The sequence below is a fragment of the Ananas comosus genome, linkage group 12 (assembly GCF_001540865.1).
Source record: "Ananas comosus cultivar F153 linkage group 12, ASM154086v1, whole genome shotgun sequence".
NCBI classification, from domain to species: Eukaryota; Viridiplantae; Streptophyta; class Magnoliopsida; order Poales; family Bromeliaceae; genus Ananas; species Ananas comosus.
This window is the reverse complement of record NC_033632.1, coordinates 5576566-5586819: the sequence shown is the minus strand read 5'-3', so window position 1 is coordinate 5586819 and position 10254 is coordinate 5576566. Positions and strand designations below refer to the sequence as shown.

General features: G+C 37.5%; 1 protein-coding gene across 2 annotated transcripts; it reads left to right on the top strand.

Annotated features, from left to right (window-relative positions):
* On the top strand, nt 3756-9782 carry LOC109718311 (phosphatidylinositol/phosphatidylcholine transfer protein SFH12-like). 2 transcript variants are annotated; one of them, XM_020244485.1, is made up of 15 exons: nt 3756-3842; nt 4284-4345; nt 4743-5034; nt 5327-5426; nt 5565-5831; nt 6336-6413; nt 6512-6613; nt 6719-6768; nt 6917-7010; nt 7160-7258; nt 7371-7502; nt 8028-8157; nt 8486-8877; nt 9002-9079; nt 9515-9782. In XM_020244485.1, exons 2-15 carry the CDS (start codon nt 4300-4302, stop codon nt 9530-9532), a joined length of 1878 nt encoding a protein of 625 aa, XP_020100074.1. In that variant the 5' UTR covers nt 3756-3842; nt 4284-4299; the 3' UTR covers nt 9533-9782. The 2 variants fall into 2 exon arrangements, with proteins under 2 accessions (XP_020100074.1, XP_020100075.1); XM_020244486.1 differs by lacking the exon at nt 3756-3842 and adding an exon at nt 3889-3935.

The following is a 10254-nucleotide window of genomic DNA, read 5'->3' as shown; positions in this document are numbered from 1 at the left end:
GAGTTAGGCATGACGTTTAGCGAGTCGAGGGGTTCGCCGTGCTTGCCTTCAAAAAGATCGGGGGGCATCGAACTGCCACGAATAGAGAAGGGCCTATATTTGAGTCCTAGCTCAAGGGGCTGTGCGAGCTGAGGGCTCTCCGGCCGGCTGCCGCTGTGCGCTCCAGCTAGGGTCAGCAGCAGAGGGGGAAAGAAGCACAGTGCTCCCCTTGGCTAGCGACTGGGAGCGGCAGCGGCTAGTTGGAGAAGCTCGGCGAGCACAAATCCTGGCTGGGTTGGGGAGAGCCAAGCGGCGATGGCGACGGCTGAGGGAGGTTGGGGTCGTTGGCGGCAGACCTCCTAAGGCCGGGGGAGTCGGCAGCGGCAGCAGCGACCGTGGTTCAGTGAAGCTAGGCTCCTCTCTGCCTGTGGCTGTCGGAGGAGTATTCTGGCAGTTGCGGCGGTGTGAGACCCCAAGTAGTATATATAAAATATAATAGCGCTAAAACTCTAAACCCGGCTTAAGCATTTTGGATGATGGCTAGGCCCAAGAAGTTAAGAGAGTTAAGCATGTTAGGACGGGAGTAATTCTAAAATGGGTTACCCCCTAGGAAGTTGGGGCATCACAATTGGTATCAGAGCCAATTACTAGTCGGAAGTGTAAGATCAGTCGCGGCTGAGCCAGGATTATACAGCGGGGAGAGCGAGGCTCTCACATTGTTGACTGTTGTGGGTGGAGTGCAGCTCACCACAAGGTCGCTTTAGGCTAGTGAGACGAGTCTCACATCACATAGTACTTGTGAGTTTGAGCCTGACGAGGATGTCAGGGCTTAAGGAGGAGAGAATGTGAGACCCCAAGTAGGGCTAAAATTCTAAACCCGGCTTAAGCATCTTGGGTGGTGGTTAGGCCCAAGAGGTTAAGAAAATTAAGCGTACTGGGATGGGAGTAGTCCTAGGATGGATGACCCTCTGGAAAGTTGAGGCGTCACAAGCGGCGTCGGCAGGGCACGAGGACGCCGGGGGAGTCAGCCAGAAGTCGGGGTGGTCGAGGCCAACCCAAGGGACGTGGCCTCGGGTCCCCATGCTGCTCGGGCTCATAGAACAAGGAAAGAGTGAGAGGGGAAGAGAAAAAATGAGGGAGAGAAAGAGAGATGGCCGGAGACGAGGTTGCCGGCGGCCGAGGTTACACATGGCGCACTCGGAAGAGAAAGAGGGAGGTGGTTGAGTGAGAGAGAGAGAGAGGGAGAGAGGGTTAGGGTTAAGAGTGGGGGAAGACAAACCCTAGGTTTCTCTTTGAGCATTTTTGGAAAAATTGCAAAAAACTCTACAAATACATAGAAATTTTACCCTGGTCCCTCACAACACAAGTAACTTGCACAACGCCACTCCCACGTGCGAAATCGTGCGATTTGGCACATAAAATGTTGGGGGATTTTCCGAAACACAGTTTTTCCCATAAAATCCTCTCCCCAATAAACATGCAATTTCAGACGATCCGTTCGTGAGATTTGTGAATGGACTGCGCCAACGCTACCGGCACTGTCGGACCTTCGAGATCACGTTTTCATTTCGTGTGATTTGGTCGCGGATTCGCGAAGATCTGATGCCCCCTTTTTCTCTCACATATATATAGCAATATATATAGAGAGAATTTTGAATTGAAATTCGAATTCAAATTTAAATTTTGAATTTCTTAAATTACAAATATCCCAGATATTACACAGAGTCTCCATGCAATTTTTTTTTAATGCTTAGAAATTATTATCTGCATAGAGTGCATCTGTGCATAGTGCATCGATACCCCTTTCACCGCAAGTCACACTTCATTCTCTACTATCAAATTTGATGGAGGTTTATTCTCTCTATTGAGAGGTTGAACTATGTTGGATTAAAATTATAAGATGAAAAAAAGAGTTGCATGGATGAAAAGACATATTAGGCCGACGGATTGATTCTCTTACATTGCGATCTATTTGAATGTTAAAATAAGTTATGTAATGACACTATGTTTGCTATGAGAATTTTCTTTTGTAATTGAACTATAGAACCTTTTTTTTGGTCCCCGGTGATATTCATGGTTTGTTTTTGAATAATATATGTTGCATATGAGAATTTGTACTATTTTGAACATGTTATTACGAATCATTTATATGTTATTTTGCACATCTATTAAGTAAGTACTCTTGCTTCTTAAATAAACCAAAAAAAGCGAGAGCTGAACACGATGCGGACGCATCTAGACATGCCGTTACAAGCCATTCACAAGTGAAAAAAAAAAAACAAAAAAAGGTTTATAAAATTAATGCATGGGTAGGCCTTGTACAGTTGTACTATTCCATGCATTATTGCGCTTTGATCCATATCCATGTAAACATTATTTTTTTATTTTTTTCTAAATAAAATGATCATATTGCCTCTTGCTTATACATTATGTATTTCACTTAGGTCTCATTTACTTAAAAAAATTTGAGGCTTGGAATGGAAATCAGAATGAGCAATTACTATTGTTAGTGATTGATTAGAGAGAAAAGCATTTCGATTCTCATTCCGGGGATAATCGAATCCCTCCAAAATGACTCCCAACACGGAGGTGCATGGGAGTCAATTTTACTTCCGAAAAGGATAGAAAAAAACTCATTTTTTTTCAATAATAATTATTTAAATTCAAATATGCATATAATTTTAAATTTAGATGAAATTATAATTTTATATTTAAATTCAGAATATAAATTCAACATTTATTAATTTTTAAAATTTTAATTTTAATTTCAATATATGTTTGATACTTGAATTTAGATATAATTTTACATTTTAACTTTGAACTTAAAGTCAAATTAAAAATTTAAATTATGAATCTCAATTTAAATCTATATTTTGATTACGAATTTAGATAGTAGGTTAATTTTTTTTTGTTTTAACTAAATAATAATACTAATAAGTTGATTCCGATTCCAAATCTTATTGTGAACCAAACAAATTAAGAGATTCACCGTTCCAATCAATTCCCATTTCGATTCCCATTTTACAATAGAGTTCATTTTTATTTTCTAGAAACATTTCAAAGTTCTGGGTTATCAATGTTTACGGACCAAACCACAATATCAGGATACATAGCACGGGGACTTAAATGTGAATTGTTTTATTCAAACCGATTCCCCTCCAAAAAAAGGAAAAAAAAAAGGGAGGTAAACTTTAAATACCACCCTATGGTTTCAACGCTTCTCACTTTAGTACCCTCTGATTAAAAATATATCATTTTAGTACCGTGTGTTTTTATTTTTCTCTTTTCATCGGCGCTTTCGTTAATTTTCGTTAAATCATATACAAAGAACTTCAGATACCCATCTATGATTTATCTAATATTCACTTTAATATCTCGTGATTCTAATTTTGTCACTGATTTAACGAAAAACTTACCGGATGGGACAACGGAAAGGAAAAAATAAAAGCACAAAATACGAAAGTGATACATTTTAAACTATAGAATACTAAAATGAGAAAGCGCAAAACCATAACAGCGATATTTGAAGTTTTAATTTTCAAAAAAAAGAAAAAAAAGAAAATAGCCGTTGCACGCGATTCTCTCTCTCTCCCTCCCCCTCTCACTATATATCTAATTTTAAGCTCCCCATGTTTTCTTGGGTATAATATAATATAGGAATAACGAACGGAGTAGCTTGCATTACGCCGAAAAAGCTCTCCCTCTTTCGCTCTCTAACACCCATCTCTCTCTCTCTCTCTCTCTCTCTGGATCTCTCTCTCTCTCTCTCTCTCTCTCTCTCTACGCGCATTCCGTGTTATCATTTTTAAGCTACACCTCCTCCCCCTCCCTTGCTGTTTCTAAACCTCATGCTTCTCTCGTAGGTATGTACACTTTCAAACAATTGAGCTTCGTTTTATTAAACATCGCATAGCATTCATTATAATTAATTAATCACCGGCCACTCGATCGGGCAAGTAAGTTACATTAATCATGCATCTTCTGATTAATACGCTTGCATTAAAATATTTTCACATTTCATGTATGCATGTATAAGGCAAACAATTAATCTCTACTTCTTCTTCTTTTTTTTCCCTACTTTCTCTGTGATCAACTTAAAACAGTGCAATATTAATTTCAACTTCACGTATATATCGAGATTGTTCTAAAGTTATGTTCAATATTTAACTAAGTTATACAACACAAGAATATTCTTTTTTTTTCTTTTCTTTTTCTTCGGGCTAAAGAGTTTTTGTTCTCCTTTTCTCTTTTTTTTTTTTTTTTTTTTCTCTTTTTTTTTTTTTTTTTTTGACTATGTGTTGTAGCTCGCGCAAACGAACCATGAGTGAAGCTATGTCGGGGCCTCTCGACCGATTCCAAATACCTGGTACGTCCGATTTTTTTATATATATATAGAAGCATATATTTGTCTCAAATAATACGCGAGTATATATTGATTTTTATGTTGATATTTGATTTTTCTATTCGCACATTGTTATATGGCATCTCAAAAATAAGAGAGCATTATAAGTTTGTAGTTTTGGTCTATGGTTTATGTCGGCGCAAATTATGTATAGGAAATAAATTAAATAGACATACTTACAATAAAACTATGTACAATGTGCATAATTCTATTCTAACTACTCGTGCAATAATTATCTAATTCTTCTCAAACAAATATCATCAATCTTGAAAAAAAAAATGTTGGAGAAGAAAAAGCGAATCAATTTCGCATAACATTTCGCATTTTCTGATGATGTTAGACTCTATTAACTCTTTGGCAGGTCAGGAAGGCCTTCCAGATCAAGAAAAGCGAGACAGAAGATCTGACATCGAGAACTCAGAGGACGACAGGAAGACAAGAATCGGGTCTTTAAAGAAGAAGGCGATCAATGCGTCGACAAAGTTCAGAAATTCGCTGACGAAGAGGGGCAGGAGAAGCAGCAAGGTTATGTCAGTCTCCATCGAGGACGTGCGCGATGCTGAGGAGATGCAGGCTGTCGATGCCTTCCGCCAGACTCTCATTCTCGAGGAACTGCTTCCCTCCAGACATGATGACTACCACATGATGCTAAGGTACATATCTATGGATAGATAAATAGATGGATAATGCATTAATTGTAGCTGTTGTAGTATCATTAATATTATGATCCCTTTTTTGCTTTATTTGTTATGATGACTAAAATATAGTTCGCTAGTATAATTCTTGATAGATTACGGTAATGGTCTTGAACAAATGTATCTATCTTTTGATTTCATTGTAACAGTTATGATGTACCGATCGATCTAATTTGCTATGAAGAAAGAAATTGAAATTATATGGTTTGACAAAATACTAATGACAGTTACAATTTGTTTTCGGAAACAGGTTTCTTAAAGCAAGGAAGTTCGATATTGAAAAGACGAAGCAAATGTGGGCTGATATGCTCCAATGGAGAAAGGAATTCGGCGCCGACACAATAACAGATGTAATTTTCTTCCTCACTTTCTTAATAGGAAAAGGAATCATAATCATATATATAGTTCTTATTTCATGCTAACTAAAGATCAAAATTATATATCCTCACTCATTCCTTCTCATTTTATACAACTAATTAACTCCCCAGGATTTCGATTTCAAAGAGATCGACCAAGTTTTGGAGCACTACCCACAAGGCCACCATGGAGTAGACAAGGAAGGCCGACCAGTTTACATCGAAAGGCTTGGGCAAATCGACGCGAACAAGCTGATGCAAGTCACGAATATGGACCGATACGTTAAGTATCACGTTAGGGAGTTTGAGAGGACCTTCGCAGTTAAATTCCCTGCTTGCTCGATCGCAGCGAAGCGGCATATCGACCAGAGCACGACAATTCTCGATGTCCAAGGAGTGGTATGTGAAGAAGACCTTCTGTTGAAAATAGAAGGCATGCGAAACCTGCACATAAATATGTCCATAATAGAAACTTTATTTTGAATATACATGCCCTTGTTCTTGTGAATATGTCCATATTAAAACTAGTACTCTTTATTTACGATGCAAAACCTACTTTTCCCTTGAATCCATAACTAATTTCGTTAGAAAATGCACTTTGGAGAGGAATACAAAATAATCGCATTATGTAGGGGTACATATCTGAATAGATGATTTAGCAAGAATAACTATGACAAAGACACTAATCCTTAATTTGCATTAGAATTCCTTGGTTTCATAAGAATATGTATACTAACATAGTAATACATGAGGGTATGAAGAACCTCTTACTTGTAAGTTGCATGCAGTTCGGTTTTGTACAAGTTTTCTGAGAGTCTAATAATTAAGTTGCTCAAGTTCAAAAAATAGGTTGTTCCTTTCCCGCTTTAAAATGAATATGGTATGAATGTGTTATCTTATTAGGGGTACAAACACTTCAATAAGACTGCGAGAGAGTTAATCAGCCGCCTTCAGAAGATCGACGGAGATAACTATCCCGAGGTATTATGAATCACTTCAATCACAAAAATTGTATAGCCAAGTAACTATATCATGCAAAATGATGATATTTACTTTATTACAATCTTTTTCTTCTTTAGACCTTGTGCCGCATGTTCATCATCAATGCCGGTCAGGGATTTAGACTGCTTTGGAACACCGTAAAGACCTTCCTTGATCCTAAAACCACCGCAAAGATTCACGTAAGTGCCTCTCTCTCTCTCTCTCTCTCTCTCTCTCTCTCTTTATTAACAACTCTAATTTGATGAACTATTGCGAAAACTAACAATAATTTGATTCACAATCAGGTTCTGAGCAACAAGTACCAAAGCAAGTTGCTTGAAGTGATTGATGCCAGGTTTGCATTAAAGCTTATGAAGCACACATTACTACTAGAATTTTGAATACTAATGTATCAAAAATTACTTTGATAAAACCTCAGGTAATTACTCTCTGAATTATTTAGGCATCAAATCATTGTGTAAATTATTGTGGTTTTCTCGTAGTGAATTACCGGAGTTCCTTGGTGGCACTTGCAACTGTGAGGGTGGTTGTCTTCGGTCCGACAAAGGCCCATGGAAGGATCTCGAAATCCTGAAGGTGTGTTTACCTTTCGACCCTCAAATCATAATTTATTTGCTTCTTTACTTTCTTATTTTTACGTAGATTTTCTTCAATGTTTTCAACATTATAAGTTGAGAGGGATAGAAAAATTAACCGAGTTTTTCCCTAAATACATTGATGTATAGATGGTTCAAAGTGGCTATGGGAGATGTGGGAAGCCAAACTCAAACTCTTTCAGTGCCGACGAGAAAACAATTTCTGAGGATGAGATATTCTATCCCAAGGTGGCTGTGAAACTCAACCTAACTTAATTTTCTCTGTTTCTTTCATTTCTTCATGCTTTAATTTACAATCTTTAAGTACTAATTTGTAAGATACTCTTGTCATTACGTAAAGATGCAAGAATCTTTCTCTGGAGAGATGATTTTTCCCACAGACGATATTCGATCTCCGAAACCATCGAGGGGCTTTATTGAACACCCACATTTGTCTCCCGTCCGTGAGGAACCTGGCTGTCCAGCATACCAGGTAGGAGACTTCTTCAATCAGTTAGTACTATATGAACAAAACGGATAACTAGCTAACTAACTATCTTGAAATGCTAAAATGAAGAAAGCCCTTCGTAAATATCACGATTTCCATTTTTGCCACCTTGAAATATTGAAAACCTATTTATCAACCTCCCTAAACAATGATTTTTCATCGCTTCGCCTCCTTTTGTTGATGATATATGTCAGCATACATACGGGGGTCAAGAGGATAGAATCTATGTTCTTGGGGGGGCAATTTTAGAATTAACTGCTATAATTACAAGGGTTTTCCTACAATTATCTCACTAAGAAATTAATGAACATTGCATTGTTTTTGGTACATGAACACTGTAGTACTCTCCATGATAGTTATGCTTATTCTACAATAAACTCCCTGCTGCATTCTTTCTGACAGAGAGAAACAGAAATATCAGACGCTATTTCACAGGTCAATGTATTATACTAACACTCATGTTGGTCCTTCAATTTTAGCCGAGTCCCTAATCTTTTCTAAACTCTACAGGTTCCGGAGGCCGAAGAAACTCTTTCCTCCTCGTATTCTTGCGATGATCACATCCCGATTGTTGACAAGGCCGTCGACGCTAGCTGGAACAATGAAGTACAAGACCAAAAACTTGCAATGATATCTAAAGGTTGGTTCATGTAACTATTACCTCTCAAAAAAATTAATTTTCAGCTATATTTGCGGAGCTTGAGCACCATTTGAGACTACGTCTAAGAGCCTATAACTTTACCTAGATGCTCAACAAAATTACTTACTGTAATCCTGTTATGTCGTGTCGTTTCCGTGTTAGACGGTTCAATTCATGTAGTAGTGTCGATTCAAGTTTTTCTCAGTAATTTCAAATTGTCCCATGTCGTGTCTTAAATCTGCGAATTTGAATGTTCTCTCATAGTGTGAGGGATTTAATAGACAAGACACAAAGTTTAATATATAGATGCTATTTTTTCGCTTTTCAGATCCCTACTCATTGGCAGATATCTGCCAAAACTCAGGAGGACTTGGCAGCCCCGTCCTCGGAGGAGTCATGGCCGTGGTTATGGGCTTAGTCACCATCCTCAAAGTCAGCCGCGTCGTGTCCAAGAAAATAGTCGGGGCGGCCATCGACTGCACGAACCCTGCTTACGGAGAAGCTGCAGTCAGAAGCCAAAAGCAGTTATGCATGATGAGTGAACCTCAAGTATCAGCTGCTGAATACAATGCGGTGATTAAGCGCCTTGTGGAAATGGAAGAGAAGATGAACATTCTCAGCATGAAGCCTGTTGAGATGCCTTCTGAGAAGGAGGAGATGCTTAAGGCTGCAGTGAGCCGCGTCGAGGCGTTAGAATCCGAGCTCGCAGCCACCAGAAAGGTAAGCACATATTTGATAGAAAAGGATTTCAGTTTCATGGCTATGGCATGAGAGAATTTGGTGCAGATTGTTTAGTTAAATTGGCTGTAAAAATAATGGTTCCTATTTATTTCTCATTTCGCAGGCTCTCGAGGATGCTTTCTCGCAGCAGGAGGAGCTTCTTGCTTATATTGATAAGAAGAAAAAGAAGAAGAACAAGTTGGTAAGTGGTTTTAGTATCCGAATGTCGAATATTTCGAAAATCCAATCTTTTGAACACACCATATATATATAGTTATATCCTGGCACTTTCATTCATAATATAAGCTTTTCTATTGGGATAGATATATAATTGTATAAATGTTTAATACTGTATATATGTTGCTGTTATTCTTTCAATAATTGTGGCAAACCATTTTTCTTCCACACTATAACTCCATTTCTTAACCACGGTATGTTTTCTTAGAAACTAGGGCCTTGGATCACTTCAAATACAAAGAAATAGTACCATGTTAGTTAATAAATAATTATACATAATATTTTAAATGTGTTCTCTTCTTCTTTTGCTTGACTTAGGAGCTACATTATTTTGTTTTTGCTTAATACTTTTCTATGCATATCCTCTTCATCTGATAACACTGTAACTTAACATATGCAGAACCCATTTTGCTGGTAAAAGAATGCAGTGAGAAGAGAGAGAAAGCACCATGTAAAGTAAAAATATGAAACTTTTAAGAGGTTGGTTAATTTTCTTTTATATGAGTTGCAACCTTATATGTGTTTATTCTTGGGTGAACTAATCCAAGCTTTCGGTTAAAAGTACATATGTATTACTCAAATGATTCCTTTGGGATCACATACATTTTATTTGTTATTCGATTGTATGATTTACCAAGTTGATTGTTATGTACATACATTCTATTTTAGTTTGGACATTTATTTCTAATGCCACATGTGATTGGTTACCTGCTTCCTTTGAATAATTAATATTCAGCTGTTGATTTGGACCAAATTGAAAAAAGCTGATCTATTCGTAGTAAAAGTGAGTCAATTGAGATCACTTCCCAAATATTTAGGACTTGTTTGGTCATCATTGGTGTGACCGGAAGTTCCATAAAATTGTTATTTGAATAAAGCTATGTGAAATATCATTAATAGCTCCTTTTCACAACCCCCCACCAAGAGCTCCTGCATTTTTTTTTTTTTTTTTTTTGAGAGAGAGAGAATGGTAGTATCAGTATGGTACCCATTTCGTTCATTTTTTTTTATAAATAAATTTAGCTAGAAATATAGAACAACTAGACTTTAAATTTGAAATTTCGAGTATCAACTATCAAATATTTTACGACTTGCTCGTTACAAAGGTTATGACTTATAAGGGCCATAGTTGTTCCCCAC